The sequence below is a fragment of the Equus caballus genome, chromosome 1, assembly GCF_041296265.1.
Source record: "Equus caballus isolate H_3958 breed thoroughbred chromosome 1, TB-T2T, whole genome shotgun sequence".
NCBI classification, from domain to species: Eukaryota; Metazoa; Chordata; class Mammalia; order Perissodactyla; family Equidae; genus Equus; species Equus caballus.
This window is the reverse complement of record NC_091684.1, coordinates 26,095,827-26,120,332: the sequence shown is the minus strand read 5'-3', so window position 1 is coordinate 26,120,332 and position 24,506 is coordinate 26,095,827. Positions and strand designations below refer to the sequence as shown.

Sequence of the window (24,506 nt, the reverse complement as noted above, 5' to 3'; positions counted from 1 at the left end):
CTTAGATGAGTTTTAGATAATGACTTCAAACATTTTAAGTAAAATTATCAACAGGAACCACACACAAAACAAATAGAAATGGAGACAATCTGGTTAAAGAAGAGAGTAGAGGACCTGGAGACTGTTTCTCTTAGCTTCCCCTTTCATCCCTCCCAGTGACCCCTTAGCATTCCAAGAAGCAGAGTGTGATGGTCAGGATTAGATATGGGAGGAGGTCAGTGTCATCTTGTGGGAAGGGATGATTAGAGAGGCTTCATAAGCCAACCGTGAGCTGGACCATGATGGATAGGGTGAGGGTGAGGAAGAGAGGGGAAGGCCTACAATTGTGGTGGGAGCAATGAGAGGAACGAGCCTGCGAATGGTGCTCAGCGTAGCATCTGATACGAACATCCTGGCTATCTCAGGTAGAGATAACTCCTGCCCAAAACTAAGTATATGGCTCCCATGCAATACCTTGCTGTTTCTGGAAGATGAACATCTGGAAGCTCCATCTCTGGTAGGACAGGCGTGTATGTCAGGAGTTTCCTGGAATGAAGCTATTTTTTTCTGGTTCATTTTAGCCCTTCTGCTCCTTACACCTGCACTTGCAGATCTCTGAAAATCCATATTCCTCAGGAAGAATCTCTAGCAAGGAGACAGCCCCAGGACTTGTGGTGGCTACAGGTAAGGAGGACATTCCCTGGGCTTCTTCCTCACTGAGGGATTCTGGAATATGTTTATACTCTCTTTGGACTCATTTGAGTATCTGATGAAAGCTATGGGCACTCTCCCCAGCAAACAGGCGAGGTTAATTGGAACCCCAGGGCCAATCTAATAACTTAGGAAGAGAGCTCCATACACTTGTAACTTCTAGAGATGAATGTGTTGTCCTACACAGTCACAGAGTAGTCAACTGCCTATGCTTAGCAAGAAGCCAGAGCTCCTCTCAGAGTAAACAGACTGATCAGAAAGATTGTTTGTAATAGAGAATTCTCACTTTAAGAAAACATGATATGTGAACTTCCCAGCTCACCAAATATAAGTTGGGGTAGTTTTCTCTTTACACAGAGGATTCCTTGCATAGGGTTTCACCCCAGAGCTGTTTTTAATCAGGAGGTTTCTGGTGCATGTAAAGGTTTGTTTACACATGATTAACCACTTGGCTGAGAGCCTGGGGGAAAGGGCAGAAAAACTTAAGGTTGCATTGTTGGAACTACTGTCCACTGAACATCAATCAGAAGTGAAGATGAAGCAACTCTGAAATGAAAATGAAAGTCTCTGGGGGGATGTGCTCTGATTAGCATGCATTTGATTTACATACACCTTTTCAGGAATACATTGATGGCATAAAGCAAGGGAGGCTTCTAATCTTAGAAATTAGATCTCTGATGTTAGGCAGCTTTTTTCTAATGAAAGCAGATAAATTCACAGTGACTTTCTGAGATGGCACATTTTGTTTTCTCTCATCAACCCAAAGCTCTGGCCCCTGGAGTTACTGCTCTCTTAGACATGAATTCCTTCTCCAAGCCTCCAACTGCATGGACTTTCAAATATCACCAGTGAGCAACCACTCTAATCAGATTGACAGTCAGCGTAGTAGCCTTTTGGCATTTCAGTCAACTCCTCTCAACCCCACAGGGATCGGATCCACCATATTTAATACCACTGGCTTGAGGCAGCCAGGGTAGTGAGAGATGAGGGCAAGCTTTGTTGCTGTTCTCTTGGCTTTGGGAGGGGTTTCCACAGTCTAATCTACGTGAATTGGACTCCCAACTCTGGGACTGCTACAATCTCCGCCTCTCCTCAAGGTCTACAGGAGGCCTGGACTGGAGTAGAGGAAACACTGAAAAACAGTAATCAATAATAAAAGTTAATATTATTTAAATGCTAGTGATGTAGCCAGGCATTGTTCTAGGTGGCTTAAACGCTCTGAACGTCAGTGTTTTCATTGGCAAAGTGGGACTGGTAGTACTGACATAATAGAATTGAAAGATTAAATGAAGTAATGGATGTAAAGTGCTCAGAACAGTACCTAGCATGTATTGAATGCTCGATACATGTTACCTATTATCGTCATTAGTATTACAGAAATTTAAAACTGCTCTTCTTGCATCAGAAGAATATGATCTGCTCATCTCCTTCAATAGAATCTGTGGATAATGTGCATACACTAGCATGCACTGAATGAATGAATACACTCGGGAACCCTGTTGTCCTGCCTTCCAAGCTGAGTTCTGACACTTACTAGCCCTGTGAATTTGGCTTAGTTCTTTAACCGCCGAGTTTTATTTTCTTCACCTGTAAAACGGTTTTTTCTACCTTGTGAGCGTTTTGTAGGAATTAGGGATAGAAAAATGTGTCTACAAGACCCAGCAAAGTGCTCAGAGCATAGAAAGGTGGGATTAGTAGTAGTTGTTATTACCTGTGACCAGCCCATGCCTCTCAATTAGTCTAACTGTAAGTTTATCAATCAACAAACACGCAGATATTAAAGATTTGTTTTTGAATTTTTTTGTCCTATATATCAGAATTGACTAATTCTTTTTTGTCTCTCATTTGTAACTCTTATAACTTTTTGCTGGACCGTGGGACATTGGGAGGGATGTAATCAGCTGAGGAGATCCTGATGAAAAGCCAGAGCTAGGTCTCTTACACCTGCTTCCTCGTCCCCAGCTCCTCCTCACCCTGCTGCCCGCTCTCCCTGGGAGGTTCTTTGCTATCAGGAAAATCGTTATGAAGTTAGCCAAGGATGACTTCAGTGGCCACATGGAGACTCTCTCTCCAGGGCTCTCTCTCACATCCATGCATTTCACCTGTCTTCAGGTGTCAGTGATGCTGGGCTCTCTCCCCTCCACTCCCACTGCCCACTGCCTCTTCCCATCTCACATTGAGATGTGGTCTCAGGGAAGCTGCACGGAAGAATGTATACCCTGGGATTCATTTCTAACCCCTGCTGAGCCCATCTTAGAAGGCAGATGGAATTCCAATCTGGAGAGTTTTGGAATTGTTTTAGCAAGCATAAACCATAGGGTTTTAAATATGCTTACCATTGTGGTTTGAAGCTAGTAGTCAAGACCTCACATCCTCACTGTGTCTTCCACTGTGACAAGTACTTTCCTTGCCTTGATTGCACATGTATACTATGATGTAAAAAGGGCAATTAGTCTTCTCCTCAACTGAGACATGAAGAGATGGAGGGCAAGTAGGAAGAGATGTCATGTCCACACCCACATTCCCTCTGATTCAAAGTCTAGTCAACAAGTAATCATTCAAGCAGACCCAGCCCCGAGCCCCTTTACCTGCAGCTCCACACCCCAGGCTCCCTGCTATGCTTCCTATAAACTCTGAATGTTCACACCCTTCTATTGTCTTCTGCATGGAGATGTTTTCCCTCCCTGCAGTGGATTGTGCACTTGTCTGGTTTCCCCTCCACCGAGCCCTTAATCACTCTGAGTGGGCATCAGTGGTGGTGAGAGAAGCATCTCTAACTCCAGAGAACTCCAAATTCTCCCTTTTTTTTTTTTTTGCACAAGTGTTTAACTAAGGAGCAGAGAAGAGTAGCCCTGGGAGGAAGTGGGGGTAAAAGAAAGTTGTTTAAAGCTGCCAGAAAGAGCAGTGAAACCTCCCTATTTACCAGCTAAGCTGTTGGTGAGAGAGGCTGCCTGTCGGTCTCCATCTCTCTCCTCCTTCCTCTCTCCTATCACACCACTTAAGTGGGGAGCAGCTGCATTTTCTTCCAGCCTGGCCAGCAGCCACTTTGGTAAGCCTCTCTAGTTCCACGTTAGCCAATGAGATATATTATTTGAATCTTCCTTCTCTGATGCCATAACCCAAACTCTTCCTATCAGAGATTTCCCTCAGGGCCACTTAGGAACTGAACATGTTCGAAGATGGAATCATCCTGGATACATCTGTTCTCTCCCCTCATCTGCAACCTGACTTTCTGGTCCCTGTGATCAGCAGCATTTCCTTCAGGGCCCCTTTCAATTGACAAAAGATATTTCCAAAAACAGACTTTACTGTGAGCTTTGGATTCTCACCAGCACAAAGCCTCCAAAATTAGCCTGATTGACCTATGAAAGAGAGGCTGAGGATATTGGCAGAACCAGCTCCTACAGAGGGTAAGAGGTGATGAGCTAGAGCCTAAGAAGCCATGACAGGGATGGCAGATTCTAGCTCTAGGGCAGCTATGCTTCTGCCTCCCTCTCTCTCTACCACCTTGGTAGACATTAGTAATGGATCATCACACTCTATCCTATTAAACTCTTGTAAATATGGCTTCAGAATCCTTCTTAACACAATGCTCCAGGCAGCCAGCACCAAATGACTTGGTTTGACATTTTCTGCCCCATTCCTCTTTTCTTTCTTCATCAGTGTCTTCCAAAACTTGTATCCCGAGAACTGAATTTCAAATTCCAGGCAGATCTCCGCAGACCTGCTCATTTTGCCTCTCCCCACTACACTTGTACCTACTGCCTGAGCCCCGAGCCCAGGGTTATTTTTGGAAGCCTGAGTGTCAAAACAAGTTGGCTAGCTGTGTGCTCCCTGATGCTGATGGGAGCTTGACAAGCTGTAGCCTGGCTTTAATTTCTCATTTTGAAGCATTAAATGTCAGGAGCTCAATTAACATTTTCATTATTGCATTTTTATTGTGCTCTTATTTAGGCTACAGATGTGTGGGAGCTAACATTCCCTTCCTGCTATTTTTAAAGAAAAAATATCAGCCAAAATGATAAATTCTTACATGTTTAGTGTACGTTCTGAGTTCTTGATACCTCCCCAAATGCACATCAGCATTGAAATAGGATTCAATCATTTGTTTACTCATTCATTCATTCCACAATTATTTATTGAGCAACTAACTACTAAGTTTGGAGCACTGTTCTGGGCTCTGAGGGGGTGGGATGCCCACTGGGGATACTTGGGCAATATAGATCAACTAGAAAATCTTGACCATATTCTTTTTTATTAAACATAAGCACAAGGTGATGAAGTGCAAGGGAAAGAAAAAGAAGGAGAGGAAAAAAGAGGGCGATGGGATGGAGGCAGTAAGTGTGGTCAGTCTAGGGATAAGCCAGGTGACTTCTCATCCTGCCATGCATAAGGGCCATGGTCTGCTGATTGTAGTCATCTTATTCTGGGAACTCTATAATTTAAGTTACATAGTCTATAATATTGGGTCACTCAACTGCCTGTCACTCAAGAGACGTGTTGACAATTTAAATCAGAAGCAGACACACACATGTATGCACACACACATACACACACCACTTTTTCTTAGGCTAAAATTATACATGAAGAGGAAGGTGTCCCTAGGCCCAGCTTCTCCACACATGTCTACTCTTCCACTCTTTGCCACCTTCAGGGGACACCTGTCAAGATCAATTTTAAGAGATTATTGGTATACAGAATGCATAGACCAAGAGGTCTAAGCTAATCAATATTCTGTCTTTGGGTCTTGCATTTAAAGACATATTCCTTTCATATTATTTATTTTTTCCGCATAGTGAATTTTTCTTCCTTCTGTTTTTGATATGACACCAAGAAAGAGACTACACAAATCAACTCTAAACATCACTAGGAAAACCTTCACTCACTCCTAACCTCTCCCCTAAACCCAAGCACACAGAATCTGTAAATTGCCTGACAATTTCAAATGATCTGCTTGTGTTTCAGGCAACATTGGCCCGGAGCTCTCATATACTGATATTGGTGTGTTCATCTCTTCTGATGGGGGCAACACTTGGAGACAGGTAACTGGGAGATTTGGGGACAGGGAAGAGGCACTGAGGGCAAGTTCTGCCAACATCTCTCTTTCCTGTAGGTTCTCGGGCTCATTCTGACTTTGTGGTTGCAAAAAAATTGAAGCAGCTGTTCAGTTTGGTCAGTTTGGCTGGCAGATTAGATGGGCAGTGGGGTAAAATGGGAAGAGTGCTGGGCAGCGAGTAGGAAGAATTTGAATTTCCCCAATTTGTTCAGTCTTTCATTCAGCAATATGTATGGAACAGCCAGTGGATGCTGTGCTGTGCTGATGTTGGGGATATAACCAATAAAATGGCTCCTATCATTAATGTGCCATGGGGTCTTGGCAGGCAGGCATCTCTTCACCTTTCTGAATCTGTTTGTTGATCTGCAAGATGAAGGGGGTAGTATACTAAAGCGGAAAGCCATGGAAGTCTGTGATTAAGCACTGTGTAGGTCCAGACTTAAGTAAGTAGGAAACAGCTTAATAGATACATGAGTACATGAAAAATTAATTCAATTTTAAAAACATTTGTAGCAGCTCTGTCTAATAGAACTTTCAGCAGTGATGGAAGTGTCCTGTATCTGTGCTGTCCCTTGTGGTTATTGAGCACTTGAAATGTGGCTAACGTGACAGAGGAACTGAATTATTTATTTTATTTATTTTAATCAATTTGAACTTAAATAGTCTCATGTGGCTACTGTATTGGACAACACAGATTTATATAATGTCAACTATGGGTCAGTACAAACCTGAGGAGGCAGCTGGATACTTTGGAATCCTTTTCCTCAAGGAGCTCAAAATTAAGTAGAGGAAATGGGCTCATAAATAACTAATGGTAGTTTTAGGTGATTGTATTATTTTAGTGGCATTATTATTAGCGTGCAGAGAAAAGGGAGGAATTGTTCTACTTGGGGAAACTAGGAAAGAGCTGACATTTTGCTACTTAAAGTCTTAAAGGTAGGAAGGTTCCTACCTGGGGAAGAAAAGGGAAGAACACGGGATATCCTGGTGATGAAGGTGAAGTCACCATCTGAAATCTAGTTGGCTAAGTTCCTGTTTGGGTCCCTTAGTGAAGAATACCATCACTATCACCAACATCATCATCACCGCCCCCATTGCCACCACTGTCACCACTACCACTATCCAAAGAAACTTAGTGAGCACCTGCTAGATACAACCATTTCAAGTTCTGCAAGGCATATGACAAAGCATAAGTTAAGGTTCCTGCTCCTAAGGCCATAGTCAGGTGGATGAGGAGCAGACAATAAACAAACAGACTTGTTTGAAGAATCAGCCTGTCCTCTCTGATGGTACAAGTCCTATTCAGTCCTCAATAGAGAGAGCTCTTCTCTACACAGAGAGAGATAGGTCTTGGAAGTAGAAGGAATTACCTACAGGCTCAATCTGAACCCCTTAAACTGGGCTTTAAATTCTTCTGAGTCCTATCCACCCTTACTTACTCACATTCTTGATTCCAACCAAACATAGTCTTCAGAACACTGCTACATTTTCTGTATGGATAGATCACTGAATGAGTGACTGAGTGCATGGATGGATAAATAGGTAATGGATAAATGGATGAATCAAAAAAATGAATGACTTTAGGTCCCTAGAAGCACAGTGTTCCAATGAGCACTTAGAGTTAGGATCCCCAAGCACCAAACTTAGTCTTCATCCAGCTTGTGGGGAACCTAGGAGGTGGTGGCTATTTTCAAAAAATCAGTCATCATGTATACTATAATGCCTAGAGAAATTGTCTTTTAAGTTTCTGGATAATTTATAAATAATTCTATAAGACACCGACCATTTATAAATTAGCAAACATCTGCATAGATGAGGAAAAAGAGAGAGCTGCATGGCAACCCACTCAGATGAAAAGATGGGGAAGCTTTTTGCAGTCCTATTTTCCTTTGGGTTATCTAGTTGAGCATGCATTTTGTTGCCTCACCTTCTTACAACACACTGGTTGACAGGACTAGTGAAAAGAGCCCTAGAAATGCCATTTGAGTGGTTTAGGGAGAGTTATTTGTTCTCTTCAAGTCCATTTTCTCATCTGTTAAATGGGGATGATAGTACTTGCCAAATTACCTGACAGGGTTGTTGGAAGTCTCAGAATCTAGATGAAGCAATGTATGTGAAAGACTTTGTAAACTGTCAAGCACTATGCAAATGTAAGGTGTTGCTATGATTGTTGTTGTTGTTGTTGTTCCAGATCTTTGATGAAGAGTACAATGTCTGGTTCCTAGACTGGGGTGGCGCCCTCGTAGCCATGAAACACACACCTCTGCCAGTCAGGCATTTGTGGTAAGGACAGCTCCCTATACTATTAATGAGCAACTTTTTAGTGAAAAGTGTTGGGACGTTATTCTGCATGGTTTTGTACCCATTTGCCCACTTTCTCATCCATTTATTCATCCATCCATCCATCCATTTATTATACATCATCTAACTCTTAAGTAGCAAGAGTAGACCAGATAATTTACATGGGGAAGTATGATGAATATATAGGGTGGTAGGATAAGGCAGAAAAGAGCAAGAAGGACCTGCAAGTTCAGGCAGCCAAGATTAAGAATCCAAACTATGGAAGATGGAAATTGCTGCAAGAGGGAGGTTAGGTGAATGTAGCAGATATTAAGTTCAGTTATAGACAAGTTGATTTTGAGATGTGTGTGAATATTCTACAAGAGATAACCATTAGTTCTCAGACATATTCACCTGAAGGTCAGGAGAGAGATCTAGGCTGGCACTCTAGATTTAGGGTCATTTAGCCACTAGCTGGTAGTTAAAGCCATGGCAGTGAACTCAATGCCTCAGGAGAGTGGTTACAACAAGGAGAAACCAGGGACTCCAATGGAACGCTGTTGAGCACCAGCATTCAGAACAGAAGTAGTAGTTATGGAAAAGACTAAGGAGATAGCCAAAAAGATAAAAACACAGGAAAAATATTTTCTTGGATGCTGAAGGAAGGGGTAATCAAGAGTGCCAAATTCTATAATCAGATCAAGTCAGTTATGGAGTGAAAAATCATCTAGGACTAAGCAATATGGGGGGGGTCATTGGTGATCTTTGTCAGAGTAGATTCAAAAGAGAGGTGGGCTTGAAAGGTAGATTGCAATAGATTTATGAATGAATGAACGAATGAGAAGCAGTGGAGTAGAGACCGTGTAGATGACTCTTCTCAAGAAAGTAGATGGTGGAATGAAGTTGAGTGTGTATATGAAAAACCCACCAGTGAGGACAAAGAGCTGAATGAGAATATGTATACTGGTGATGATGATGATGATGATGCTGATGCTGTTGTGTATTTTTGTTTGTGACAGTGGATGGATAAGTATCATGTGTGTTTATAGCCTGAAGGGAAAGAATTTCAGCCTTCAATTCAGCAAAGTGAATATTTGAAAGAGTAAATATTTGGCAGCAGAGGATATGCTGTCTAGAGTACAGTTGTTGGGATTAGCCATGGGCTGGAAGATGGACCCTAGCTTAACTCCTAGTCCCTTGATTTTGGGAGAGTAACACTTTCAGGGTAGCGTTTTACAGGGAAGCATCTGATTGTAGTCCGGAAAAGGCATAGGGTCCCCAGGTGCCAAATTCCAGCTTCAGTCACCTTGGCAAGGACTTAAAAAGGTTTCTTGCAGTTTGGCCATTTATTAAGTTAAAACATATGAAACTGCCATTTTTGTAGATCAAAAATGGTAAAATATTATCAATTTCTTAGAGCTCAAGTAACATAAAGTGAAATGGTTTTAGCTACCACTATATCTTCTTACAGAAAGATTATGAGAATAAGTTTTAGAAAGATGCTTGAAGCCATTTGTAATAAAAAAATGCTCTTCCAACTCAACAGCAAGCTTGTAAAGTTCCCAATGTAATTGTTTATCATACTTCTTTCTTGTTGTTATTGCCGTCAAGTCAATTCCAACTCCTAGCGACCCTGTGTACAGCAGAGCAGAACCCTGCCCGGTCTTGTTGCACCATCCTCTCACCTTGTGACACTATATCAGACAATGCTCCACTGCTATTCATGGGGTTTTCGTGGCCAGTTTTTTTTGGAAGTGGGTGGCCAGGTCCTTCTTCCTAGTCTGTCTGTTCTGGAAACGCCATTAAAACCCTTAATCATGGGTGACCCTGCTGGTATTTGAAATACTGGTGGCATAGCTTTCAGCATCACAGCAACTCACAGCCGCCACAGTATGACAACCGATAGATGGGTTGTGTGGTTGCCTACCTTACCAGGAAATGGACGCGGGCTGTGGGTGGTGTGAGGGCCAAATCTTAACCACTAGACCCATAGGGCTGAATTTATCAGCCTTTTACTACTGATTATATACTTTTTGGGTAGCATCAGAAGAATGGGATTACTCAGCATTCATGGTAGTCAGCATTTACTGAGGGATCGTTAAATTCCAGGCACTGTTCTCTGCCCTTTACTTGAATTATTTAAATTAATTCTTGACACAACCCTATGTATGTGGATACTCTTTTTAACATGTATTTATAATGGCATTGAAATGCAAACCTGTTAAATACCTTGCTCAAGGCTACACAGCTAGTACCGGGCAACACCAAGTTGTGTCTCTGTCATGAATGCTCTTCTGGTTTTACTACTAATTTTCCAGGTACTTTAATGAGTACACAGGGGCTTATCACATGGCCTCTGCCCTCTGGGAGATCATAGTCAAGATAAGGAGTTCGGTCAGTCTACACATCACCAAAAATGAAAGCAATTCCTGCTAAAGGATACTGGCTGTGTGTATTGGTGGAATCCTGAAGCAGGATGGAGTCCTGCCTAGTGTGTTAAGGGGGTCTTCCTGCTGCAGGCGGCATGCAGGCTGATCCTGGAAAAAAGGATGCCAGGGGTAAGAGGAGTGATGGGAAGCAAACCAAGGGAAGAGAAAACTCTGACCAAAGCCTGGAATTCAGGAAATGTAGGGAGTGTTCAGAAGACCATATTTGATTGGAATCAAGAATGTGAGTGAGTAAAGGTCGGTCTGACTCAGAAGAACTTAAAGGCCAGTTTAAGGGGTTCAGGTTGAGCCTGTACATCATTTCTTCTGTGGCCAAGACCTGTCTCTTGGTGTGGAGGGAAGAGCTCTCTCTATTGAGGACTGAATAGGACTTGTACTCTCAGAGAGGACAGGCTGACTCTTAAAACTAGTTTATTTGTTTCTTAACCAAGAAAGGCAACATTTCTTAGCGCTTATCGTGATGTTGTAAGAACCTCCATCTAAATCTCAATAAGAGAATTGATCAGTGCCCTGCAAACAGATATAGTTGGACAGACTTCTTCCCCTGAAGTCCTGGGAGAAGGGGATGGCAACCCCATCTTCACTTGCCCATCATCCACCTGCCTTCTCCTTCATTAGGGTAGGAACCTAGTACTTAATGGTTAATTTTAGAGCCTTTTGCACAGAAGTATTGTTCTAAAGAAAAGAGGAGTTTATTGTTGTTGTTATTTCCCTTTGGTGATAGAAGAAGAGTCTAGGTTTGACATGGAAGGAGTACATGGAGCAGAAGGACTAGAGAGAGTGTAGGCTTTGGCAAATCCTAGCCTCCTTACAGCTGACCATTCAGTCTGTTCTGCAATGGTTTCTCTCCAGAGAGCTGATCACTTCCAAAAGGAGTACTGGTGTGGGAATTTCTGGAGGAAAACCATCCAAGTTGGGAAGATTATTTAATATTCACTCAGGGATATGTAAGTAGCATCAGGTCACGCCTGTCAAAGTCATCAATACAACGTTTGAGTTTTCCCTTATTCCATGAAATATCTCTTTTATTGGTAAAATATTTATAGAGCTTAGAAAAGTAACTGCATCCCCAGTGGATTTTCTGTTACAATAATAATGATAATACTACCCTCCATTTGTTTGCCAACTCTAACAACATATTAAAGGTGAGTTTTCAAACAAAGCTTTTTTTTTTTTTTTTGATGAGGAAGATTGGCCCTGAGCTAATATCTGTTGCCACTCTTCCTCTTTTTGCTTGAGGAGGATTGTCACTGAGCTAACATCTGTGCCAATCTTCCTCTATTTTTTGTATGTGGGATGCCAACACTGCATGGCCTGATGAGCAGTGTGCAGGTCTGCACTCAAATCCGAAACCGCAAACCCCAGGCTGCTGAAGTGGAGCGAATGAACCCAACCACTACACCACCAGGCCTGCCCACTCAAACTAAGCTTTTGGAATAGCATTTTCTCCATTTACAGGATGTTGACACTGTCATTTGTCATAAATGCTACACATGTTTGCCTGAATTGGACACCGTGATTTCTGCTTACTTGCCTATTTATGAATGCCATTCTCTGAAATAATTCCTGCAATAGTTAAATGCCAGCTATTGCATATGCCTGTCAGAAAACAACAAATAACTCATTCAGGAATTCTCCTTTGCACTTCTCTTTTAAAGGCTGAGTGTTTTTTAAGGGCTTGACCATGTCTTTATCATCAATGTTTCCTTGTAAAATTCTTGACTTATTTTGTCTCCTGCTTATGAATTTCAAGCTTGTGAAACGCAAATGCAGTTTCTTCATCACCAGTAGCTTCTAATTAAGTCATAACCCTCAAGGTAAACAAATAGCTCATTTTAAGGGCAAGAAAGGTTAAGTAATCACTTCATTGTTATTTTCTGTCGTAGGTCTCAGACTGACATTATTTTGTATACAGATGTATATATATTTGCAGAGGAAAAATACACTGGCCTGCCCACTCTCACACAAGGGTATAGTGGCTCTCAGATTTAAATAATGACTACATTGTCTTTCAGAGAAAATGGGAAGCATAATTGAAAAGCTGGGGAAACTTTAGTTAGCTAACAAGGCGTGCTGTTTCCTATAAATTGAAATGATAGGTAGCTAGATATGCAAGAAGACAAAACAGCATACAAATGAACCCATCCATTTGTGACCATGTACATTGGATGCATGGAGATGAGAACCTACGTGCTATTTCAGGTTAGCCCTCCATCCAGTATTCCCTTTGTACCTTAGAAGCATTAGAGTGAAATGAACGGTGGAGCCCCACAGAATGCAGAGCTCTGATGAAAACTCACAGTAGACAGAGCTACCGATCGGCAGGTAGACTGGGATCCTACTGTTTGTTTATCCCTGACAAGCTGTCAGTGTCTGCTTTCCATGGGATGTTCTTGGAAACAGAAAGTGAAACATCACCTGGCCTTTTTTTGTTCCTTTGTTCTTCTATAAATGGTTGTGAGCACCAGCATTTTGTTCAGAGAAGCATTCACATGGAAGTAATAGTTCCAACCAATACATGACTCTGAGAAGTGAAACGCATGTGCTGTTCTGAAGAACTTCCAGGTGGCTAAAATGCCACCACCTCGTGCATTTGGTATGAAATAGGATGGAGCAATGCACCTCACCAAAGGGAGGAATATTGATTCTCAATGACTGTTATAACTTTATTTCTGTGCTAGAGACTTCTGGGGAGAACCCCGGTTCTTCTTGGCAGACTCCATTCCTTTTAGTGGCTCTCATCTCAATATAATAAAGCTATGAGGCATGGAGGAAGGAAGGGTCTTAGAGGACTTGTAGTCTGGTTTCATACCCAGTGTAGCAGATACCTCTGTGACCGCCAGAGGCTCACCACACTTCCCCAGAATCCTGCCGTGCTGAACAACTTGCAAACACCCAAGACAGTGAGTTCCCATCTTGTATAAGGGCTTTAGTTGTTAGAAAGATTGTTTTTATGCTGAGCAATAATGAATCTCCTTGTAATTTCTGTCCATTGGGCACTGTTCTGCTGCCCAGGTCTCTGCAGAATAAATCTGCTCCAGAATTGCATGTGATTTTAAAAATCATCCAGCTGCAAAGGGCCTCCAGAGGTTTCTTTGTCTAGCCTTTCTAAGCTCTGCAAAATGATCAGATATGCAACTCAACAGATTTTGTGCATTTGTTTGTTTATGCCTCACATATTCATTAAGCATATACTGTTTATCCAGCATCAGTATAAGAGCTGGGATATACCAACGAACAAGACAAAGAACTTGAGAGCTTACATTCTTGTGCACAAATATCGGACTATCATCTTTAGAAGAGTTACAAGAATGGAAATCTTTTCTACCCTATTCCATCTGTAATTTTAAACTGATATTTTCACACATCTAACTACATTTTCTCTGACTTCATTCACAGATGTTTCTCCTTTTCAGTATTCTAAAAATAGAGTTGTGTTTGTTTGTTTAAATATTTGGAAACTTTCTACTAAAAAAGAAATTAAAAGGTAATAGTAATTATTTAAGCTCTATTATTTTTCTCCTTAAGCCACTTTCAATTCATGTAACCTGTTTCCAGTACAACCTGTTCTTTACCTTTAATCACATTGATTGTCAGTTTTTCTAAAATGATTGAAACTGAACATGGTGTTTAGGCTCTGGTAGAAAGATAATTTCTTTCATTATGCATGTTATCTATCTGTGAACACATACTAGACTCAGCGGCTTGACCACCTCTCACAACAGTGTCATTGCTGGAAAATATTTACCTTGTGATTGACAATGACCCCAGGGTTTTTTTTGCTTTTAAACTAAGCATTCTGCTTTAAGTTGGTCTTACCTTATAAGTGGCTTCCAAATCTATATCCCCAGCTTTGATGACTCCCCAGAAATCTGGATCCATCCATCCAAAGGTCCCCTTGACAGTGCCACACCATGGAAGTTCAAAAAGCATCTGAAATTTAATGTGGATCCAACAGAAACAAACAAACAAAAAGTTTTGCTTCTCCTGTTCTTCCCATTTCCCTATCTCAGTTGCTTAACCCCAAGAATCAATGTTGTCCATGATTTCTTTCTTTTGCTCAAATAACCTGTATACATTCCATCACCAAATCCTGTTTCTGTTCTTCCCATACAGCAACTTCATTTCACATTAGATCTTCCCTCTGGAATGGCTCTCATTGCCATCTTTGCATAGCTAGTTCCTTATTATCATTCAGATCTCAGTTTAAATGTCACTTCCTCAGAGAGGACTTTCTTAAACTTTCAATGCAAAGTAGCTATTCAGTCACTGCTTGTCATATTACTCTTATTTTAATTGTCTTCATGACACTTACTCATAACTCATATTTTTGTATACACTTATCTGCATGTTGTTTGGCTCCTCAAACTAGAAGGTAAATTCCACTGAAGCCAGGGCCTTCCCTTTGTGGTTCACTGCACTGTTTCTAGAACAGAAGCCCCTGCCAGACCAGGAGCTTTGCAGACATTGATAAATATTTGATGAATGAATTTTGTTTTATTTTGACTTTGTAGTCCTGTCTTGCCACTATTTGGAGGTAAGTTGTAACTTTATTTCTGTCTCCCAGAGTATTGACAGTCCTACCAATTTCAATGTCACCTGTGGATCTAATAAGACATTCCCAATTCCTTTGTCTTGGCCATTAATGAGCTATTGAACTGAGAAGGAGAAGGTGGACCCCAGGGGTATACCAATTCAATGTAGTTACCTCAGGACATTTTAAAACCCCTGACCATCAAAAAGAATAGCTCTCACCAATGGCAGCCCATCCAAACGCAAATGTCTGATACCAACGAGATTAAATTTTCCAATGTTGTACTTTTTGGAGTTTCTTTAGTGTTATTTTGTTTTAAATAATTACCTCAGCCTGAGATAGTCAAGCGTTAGAAATTACTGATTTCAGAAAGTCACCTGAATGGCACAATGCTGGGCTCCAAGTGTTATAGTGACCATAAATGAGAATCACAGGGTTCCTTCCTCACTCTGGCTCTGGAGACCTGTCCCATTGCTTATGCTAATCTTAGGACATCTTTGCACTTTGGTTATTGTGTGTGCTAACATTCCCACCTGGATTTTGGCATTTCTCATTTTTTCTGCTCATCCCATTCTTCCATCCAACCCATATTTCTGTGCCTTCCATGTGAACTCAGTTCATACAGCAGGGCTTTTGCTTTCTACAATTTCTCTCCCCATCTCGGGCTTAGCTTTTCCTACGGTCTTTGATCTCAGAAAGCTCACAGTTCAGTGAGAAAGTCAGACATATTTTTTTGAAAATATATGTGTAATATCAGGTAAGGAGTATTGTAATAAAGATATGTAGGTGGTGTTGAGGGGTCATTCAATGAATAAGACATTCATGGCCCCTGAATTTCCAAGATTATAATGTTGAATTGAAGGATTCAAGATAAGTTGGGAAGTCAGGAGAGGGCCTGGGTGTTGTTGGAAAATAGAGTTTCTACAGCTGACCTCAGAGAATCCTGAGTTTTGGAGTCAGAGATCAACCAAGAATTAATGAGGCCAAGAAGAATCACAGAGAATGCAGCAAATACAGCTGCCTTGAGGAAGAAGAGGTGGCAGGAAAAGCTTTTCGGAGGACGTGGTCTTTGGGCTGTGTCCTCTGGCTAAAGCAAGGGGCAGACAGGTGCTTGATAATATCAAGAAAAGGAAGAAGCAAGCACTCAGAATTACCCAAGTCCACTAGCAGCATTCCCTTTAAAGGGGTTTAGGTGCTCTGTCCACAAAGGGTCAGACCTTCCTCTTACCAATGGAGGAAAAAATGGAACAGCATTGCCCAGAACATCTCAGAAACTCAATACTCATCTCTAAAAGCCCCCTAAAGTGGCATCGGGGAGGGAAAATAATGCTAACATCCATTCTGAACAAATAGGACATTGCTTTTTTAAGGTTTGATCTGAAAGACACACACCTCCCTTTCCATAGGGTACACCCCACACTGCTCAATTTGTCTGTGTCAGAAACTCCAAGGGCTGAATTGATTGTGCTGTGAATTGAGCCTTGGGTTCCATTCTGAGTACTTGAAACGTGACACTCCATCCACTCAGCCCTCCTGCCTGGGTTGTTTTTTCGATTCTAATATGTTGAAATATTTCTGCAGCTCTGTTGCTATCTCTGCCTCTGCCAGGAAATGCAGTTTTGATCAAATCTCTTAATAATATGGGGAGATGTTGAAGATTAATGTCTATTGATGATCCAGACTGCCAGAGAGCAAGATACAAAGGAGAATTTAATAACCTGAAAAACGGTTGCTACAGAGTCTGGTTTTATTTTCAGCTGTCTCTTCCATGTACTTGTTTCCAACCCAGGGTGAGTTTTGACGAGGGCTACTCCTGGGACAAGTATGGTTTCACTTCGCTTCCTCTATTTGTCGACGGGGCTCTGGTGGAGGCAGGAGTGGAGACCCAAATCATGACGTGAGTACTTCTTTTGCTGTGGTCAAAAGGAGCCCGGAGACCTGAGTTATACTTCAACCGAGGCCACAGAGTTTTTCCAGGGAACCCTAACCAAAGCATTTCAATCTCTGGGCCAAAGTTTCCTCATCTGTAAAATGGAAATATTTATGCTTGCACCCATCAATTCAAAAGACTACCGACAGGATTAGAGGAGGTAGGCTTCTAAAGGAAAAGTTAAGGTTTCTAATGGAATTTAAAGTGTTGTAACAAATTTCCATTTATCCCAAACCAAAGCAAACAGAAAGCTTAAGTCTTTAGATGTGTTTTTTCTCTTTCAAAACAGCCCACTAAGGGGCTAGGGACAGGGACAGTGGGAGCAAAACAGCTAATATACTGAAAACAGGGAATATTGTAAGGAAAACTCCTAGAGTCTGTGCCCCGCCCCCGGCCCCCCAATATACATACAGTTATTCTTCCACTTCAGATTAGTTTGCTGTGAAAATTTTTCTATGCTCCTTTATCATGAGAATAGATGGTGAGGATAAAGATCTTAAAGCTGTAACAAGCCCTAGAGATCTTTCTGATTATTAAAGAAAATAATAATTTGATACTGTTTTCTAAAAGTATGTCAAATTTTAATTCCTAAAAAGTTGATCAACTTTTAGGTGATCAACTGTGTGTATTTGTGTACATGTGTGTACACAGAGGCTATGATACTGGGGATTGTTATGGTGACCCGGCACTGACCAATCTCTCTGCCACCTCCCCCTCTCCGGGGTCACTGGAACGCTTTACACTCTAATTCTGCACTGGGCAGAATGAAAGGAGTCTGCTGGGCAAGATTAGGGGCAGTTTGCTGTCTCATGGGTTGGCACAGAAAGGCTCCTGGAATGTTTCCGAGCTGGTTTGGGGAAGGTGTCATCTTCTTGCTCTAGGGAACGCTGCTGTTCTTTTAATCTTTGTGCTCATTAATTTCTTTAGAGTTTGAATCAGTCTTTTCCCAATATGAGACTGATGAGCTTTGAGGAGGAGGCAAATACAGGGGAAAATGGCTAGTTCCTATGCTTTACCTTTTTCCCAGAGTGATCAGTTAAAAAATCCTTTATAACTGCAGCTGTCCAGTTTTGATCAAATGTCATAATCTGGCCCCAGTCTTGACTGCTTTGCCATGTCCCGCCCCTCCACTTTCATCCTCACATCCAGAGGGTCAACCAGCCACTCTTCTCGGCTTTCAGAGTCACAGAAAGAACCCAGTCTTGATGAAAAATGGTGCACAAACTGGGGGACAAAACAAACCAAACAAATGGACAAAAGTCCGATCCCCATCCCAGGGTTAGCATGTCAGAGCACCTGGGTCTGGATGCTCTTCTATCTTGTAGCTGTGGAATCCCTGTCCAGTGCTGGCCATGCTGGGTGTCCATGACTTCGTTTGTGAAATTGAATCTCTCCTGCTTCTTTCTAAAATGTTGACATTCTACAAATCTTCCCCTTTTCTAGGAAATTCAGCAGAAGCACTGCAAATAGGTTCCTTGTCCGTACGGTTTGTCTACAGAAATAGTCTATAGGATTCCTAGTGTCCTCATTGTTAAAAAATGTTCATAATAGAAAATTTGGGTGGTTCCATAAGAATATTTTTGAAATCATTTGGGAGAAGTGCAAAAAAGAGTGATTTTAAGTTATCTTCTTTAATACTGTCTGAATTTTCCAAATTGCCAGTGAAATCTTCTCTCTAACTCCAAGGGTGGTGAACTGAGTCTTTTGAAGACTTAACACTCCTTTTTGAGCATCTGCTATGTGTTAGGCACTGGGTTGGATCCTGGAGCTCTGTGTTTGGAAATTGAAAGGCATGATGGCAAACCCTACAAGGAGCTCTACAATCCTCCCAAGGGATATGTTACATTAGTAACTGATGTCTTTAGAGGTGAACTCATGTTATGATAGGGCTTCTCTGAGCAGTTCTGTTGTAAAATATAAGCAAGGGTTTCCTGTAGAATTTGTTGACCAGGAAGTAAGGCTGTCATTTGAGTTTTGTCCAGTAATTTATTCTCATTCTCCTAAAATACACCCCAAAACAGAATTGTTTCACCATCTAAATTCCTAATTAAATTTCCTATATAACAAATAGACTCTATTGTTGAGCTGCGAAGACACTTTATTAAGAGTTCACAATTTGTATGCAAGTCCAGCTATACAAGCCATAGACAGTATTTAAGATATAATATCTTAATGCTGAGAGTCTTAAGCTTCATTGTTTAGTCAATACACAGCAACAGTATGTAGCATAAGTACCAGTTCTGGATATTCAAAGGTAGTTTCATAATATAAATTTTATTTCTGAAATACAAATTATTTATTAAATATATATGTACAGTGAATATATGTATGCAAATATATGTGTGTGTGGACACGCACTTACACATATACATATATAGAGAGAGAGAGAGAGAGAAAGAGAGAGAGAGAGAGAGACAACAGAGTCACAGTGAGAGAAATCCCAAGGATCTAGGCTCCAGCAAGATCTAAAAAAATTTTGTGGTCCCTATGTACCAGATACTGTTCTAGATGAACAAATCAGAGAGAAATTCCTGCCCTCATAGAGTTTGCATGCTAGTATATTAAATAAATGTAATATGCACATGACTCTGTCATGTTACCCAGAATACTCTGCCAAGAGATTAAAATGTCTTCTTATGAATTCCAGGAAGTCAATAGAATACTAGAAATACTACCATCTTTTTTCATGTGCCTCTCTGACCATGAGGTGACTTTTCCAATTTATTTTCCATTCATTAATCACTAGAAATGAAAAGAACAGCTTCCTCTTTTCTAGAACTTAAGTATTAAGCTCTAAATTCTGTAAGGCAAAGATATACTCATACAAGAAGGTTGTGCAATCTGCTTGAAATTATCAAGCTAGTTGTGACGGCTTATCTCAATCAAATCTAACATGGTCTTAGAATCTTAGGCAGTGAAGATATATATGGTCCTAAAGCCAGGCATTCCCTGTTTTTATACCAAGAAGACATACTGGTCCTCCTTTTATTATGTTTTCTTCTCATCTCATAATGTGATTTATCCTGAATTCTCTTTTAGGAGGCATCTTTGAACTCATTGCATGTTTCTCTTGAGCATTACTTGAACAATACCACATATACACCAGTCTTTACCCGACCTAACATTCCCTAGCAAGTTTAAGGACACAGCTTGAATTCTGTGTCCGTCTAATCTTAAATGGTAATAATTTTTTTGTGAGCTTCAGATAGAGTTTAGCTGGGCACATGGCCATGAGGGAGATTGACCTGAGGGTCAAACCATTTACTGAACAGATGAGATAGCGCCCTTCTTTCCCTTTCTTCCCCACTAAAACTCCACAACAGCACAGCAGAGCTTCTGTCCTCTTCTACCTTGCTTATCGGAGTACTTTAAATGCTAGTAAGTGGAAATGGAACTAGAATAATGCACACTCTTCTTGTAGGGGATTTGGGAGAGAGATGTATTTGTCTTTTCATGAAATTAAGATGAGTTTGGAAGCAGTTGTCCAACCAACTGTAAACAATTCAGGCTTTATGTTTTTTAACTTTTTATTAAATTCAGAGTTTCTTTAGTACAAAAAATTATCCAGGTTTTGCCAGGGCTTTCCAGACAGCCAGAAGGATGAGCCCTGGAAGGAGTGCCTAGAGGCAATTCTGTTTCCGCCTGAGATTTGAAAGGGACTTTTAAAACCAAGGGCCAGTTGGGGCTGACCAGTGCATTTCCCTCATGGAATGGCAATGGCAAGGATTGAAGCAGGAGTTCAAAAAAATGTATATATTCCTTAGGAACAGCAAGGAGAGAAAGTCCATTTTGGGACAAGAATGCTTAACCTTGACATTTAGCCAAAAACTTATTAATGATGTGGGCTATTTGAATTCCGCATCCTTCCCCTCGCTGTTAACCATGACTCTGTGGCTCAGCTGTGGTCAGGGAGAAAGAAGAGTGAGCTCATTCACGTTAAGATTTTATTGCCTTGTCTTTTCACCTTCATTTAGAATTTAAATATTTGTCAGTTTGTGATGGTTAATTTTATGTGTCAGCTTGACTCGGCCACAGGGTGCTCAGATATTTGGTCTGGATGTTTCTGTGAGGGTGTTTTTGGATAAGATTAGCTTTGAAGTTGGTAGACCCGTAAAGCAGATTGCCCTCCCTAATATGAGTGGGACTTATCCATCAGTGGAAGGCCTGAATAGAACAAAAAGGCTGACCCTTCCCTGAGCAAGAGAGAATTCCTCCTGCCAGAATGCCTTTGAAATGGGACATGACTTTTTCTTGCCTTTGACTAACTGAAACGTCCACTTTTCCTGAGTCTCAAGCTTGGAACTATACCATCAACTCTCCTGGGTCTCCAGCTTGCTGACTCACCCTGCAGATCTTGGGACTTGTCAGCCTTCATAATTGTGTGAGCCAATTCCTTATAATAAATCTCTCTCTCTCTCTCTCTCTCTCCCTCCCCCCATTCGTTCTGCTTCTCCAGAGAGCCCAGAGTAATACACAGTTCATTTACTCAAAAACATTTAATGAGCTTCTAATATGTTTCAGACCCTCTTAGGGGTATTCAAGAGGTAAATACAATTCTTTCTGCCTTCAAGGAGCTCTCAGGCCAGTGTGTTGAGGGGAGTGGGGATGCACTAATCATCAAGGGGCCCTAGTTATGTAACCAGGATATGAGTAGAGGGAAGTGAAGACGTCACACATACAAAAGGTGATGACTGAGTTGATCTGAAAGTTTCAATAGCAGTTCCCCAGTGGAAGAGCAATTAATAGGTAATAGAACGTAAGCTTGAAGAAAGCACAAGTTTTTAACAGTTTGGTGGAGTACTGTAACCTCAGTGCCTAAAAGAGGGGTTGGCACATGGTGGGAAGTCAGTAATTATTTGTTGAAAGAATGGAAGATTTCAAGGCAGAGGAAAGAACACAAACAAAGGAAAGAACCAGAAAAGAGCATGCCTGGGTATTAAGGGGTTGAGACTGTGAAGGGTCTTAGGTTATGTTTGGGCATTTGACCTGTATCCAGAGTGATGTTCTTGAAATTGAAAATAAAGTAATGTCATTTCTCTTCTCAAAACTCATAGAGGGCTTTCCACTGCTTTTAGGATAAACTCCAAACTCACTGAACGGCCTGCAAATATCTACATTGATCACCTGTTTGGGACCTCGTTTCTGCCCCCATGCTCTCACCACCTTTCTGTGATCTACTGGCGCCTTTCCACCCCAGGGTCTTTGTGTATCTCCCTGGAACGTGCTCACCCTTCCCACTTGAACAACCAAACTTCTAAGTATCTTTCAGGTCTCAGCTTAAGTATCAGTCCTGCTAGCACACCTTTCTTTAGCCTACCAGATCAGCTTGGGGCTCCACGCTATATGCTGTCCTAGCCCTATATATTTTTTCCTTCACAACACTTTAGACAATTAATATTAATGAAAATGGCATTGTTTGTTTAGTATCTTCCCCTCCACCCTTCGTCTACCCTTAAGACAGACAGACACTCTTGTGTATGTGTATAAACACACACATATGACTTTCAAGTTCCCACAAGGGAGGATCTTTGTATGTCTTGTTCCTTGAGTCTCACATGCTCATCAGTTTTGTGCTAGCACTGAGGATTTAACAGTATATACGTACTGAATGTTTGAATGAATAAGTGAATGAATGAACAAATGAATCTATGCTGCTCAGTAATCTTACCACCATTGTGATTGTAGTGACTTCTCTGGCTCATAGATCCAGCATTATAGTAAATTGATTAGAGATCCCCAGAGATTCTGAAGTGCTATGATCAGAATCCAGTAGATGTAATTTATGGGAGCCTGGGGGTTGGGTAGGAATGAGAGCAGTCTGTGTCTGTGTGCAGAGCTGTGTATGGGGTTGGGTGGGGGGATGATGAAGCAGCGGGTGGAATGGCATGGGCACAAAAGGGCAGCTAGAGAATGAGGACCCTCCAGGAAATGATTTCTGATTTCCTCCGCCTTCCACAAAAATCTGCCCAGTTTCTACTTCTCCCAGAGGCCAGAGCTCAGAAAGCGTGGAATTTTCTAACAATGTAGCTCTGCAGGAGAATTTGTGTGGAAGTGACAGTCCCCATCTTGCAGGCATGGGATTTGCTTACTTTTATTGCTCTTTTTTCCGGCGTCTTTTCAAATGTTGTTATTTCAACATCTCCCTGGTAACCTTGACAGGAACTGTCTAGTCTAGCCTAATTCATAGTGAAACGTGACCGTTCTTATTACTTAAAGCTGAGGACAGGGCTGCATGATTGACAAGCTGGAGGGCCTATTGCCATCTCAGCCAGTGGCTCTCCAGCTGATGAGATGCCCTTGGCTGTTAGAGCATTTGGGCCTCTTTGGTCCATTATTTCTTGAAGGATTTGCCCCCAAATTAGCACTTTAAGGAGAGCTCTGTTTTGCTTGGCTCAAATGTGGAATCAGATGAAAAAACACTGCATTCCTACATCTTTAAAGCTACATTTGAAATTCTTTCTTGATATGAAATGTTTGAACCAATTGGCTGTGATTTAGCTGATATTTTAGAGGGGCCAGGGAGAACCTGGAAGCCTCCGGGAAAAAAAACATCCCCAAAGGGAGAGGCATAGCTTCCCTGGAAGAAAGCAGAATCTTCTTCCTAGAAATGAGCAGCAGCTAACTGGTTTCTGCTCAACACCTTCCTTTGTGCCAGGTGTCTCATGAGCAGTTTCTCAAACCTGATTTCATTGACCTTGCCCAACAACCCTGCCAGGTAGATCACATTATCATCATTGGGCAGACGAGGACACTGAGGCTTGGAGAAATTAAGTGCTCAGCTCACACGTTGAGTAAGAGGCAAATTAGGAGCAAGGAATGTGAATTTCAAACTTCAGGATGGAAGCTGAAATTTGCAGAAAAGGCACTAGAGTTCTCCAAGGCTCGTTCAGTAAAGGACTGTGGTGTGTGGGGCAAGAGTGGCAGGATGTTACTTATTCACCAAGTAGTGATGAGTGCCTCTGTGCTTCCAGACACCAAGTTACAGCAGACCCATTCAAACACAATCTGTTTGAAAAGATAGGACAAACCTGAAAGAACTAGAGAACAATTAAGTGGTAAGGTGTGGAACAAATTGCCGTTGGATATCAAAGAAGTGATTGAACATAGAGCAGCTGCAAAAGGCTTCATGGCTTTGCAGAGAGGAAGGAGAGAGGGCATTCCAGGTCGCGGGAACAGTGTGAGCAAATATGGAGCAGTAGGAACGTGCCTGGCCTGCAGAGGGGAGAGTGAGAGGTGGGAAGGGCCAGAGACGCTTTCGGGAAATTGTCTAGGGCCAATTGCCTCGCTGACTCCCTGTATAAATCCAATTCTAATTGGCATAAATCTCTGATCCATTGTTCCACCAGCAGAACTAATAGCCGAAGGGAAGGGGGAGAGATAACAATTGCCTAGAAAATTATGCAAACCCCAAAGCTGCAGAGGTTTAAAAAAAGAGGCAAAGACCTTCTTTCCACTTAAGAGACTGTGACCACATGCTTAGCAGGGAACATGCTCTTAAATACAGCATTAGCGCAACACAGAGACCCAGCCCTGAGCTTAAATGTATTGTTCAGCCTCTAGTAACTGCAT

The 24,506-nt window shown here is 41.6% G+C and overlaps 1 protein-coding gene across 1 annotated transcript in view; it reads left to right on the top strand.

Annotated features, from left to right (window-relative positions):
• The window catches only part of SORCS3 (sortilin related VPS10 domain containing receptor 3), a 566,847-nt gene that overhangs the window by 477,238 nt on the left and 65,103 nt on the right, over positions 1-24,506 (top strand). Inside the window, exons 11-14 of the mRNA XM_001916814.6 lie at positions 561-663; positions 5,656-5,732; positions 7,938-8,029; positions 16,797-16,904. Coding sequence (XP_001916849.3) covers positions 561-663; positions 5,656-5,732; positions 7,938-8,029; positions 16,797-16,904 — 380 coding nt within the window. The remainder of the gene's footprint in view (positions 1-560; positions 664-5,655; positions 5,733-7,937; positions 8,030-16,796; positions 16,905-24,506) is intronic.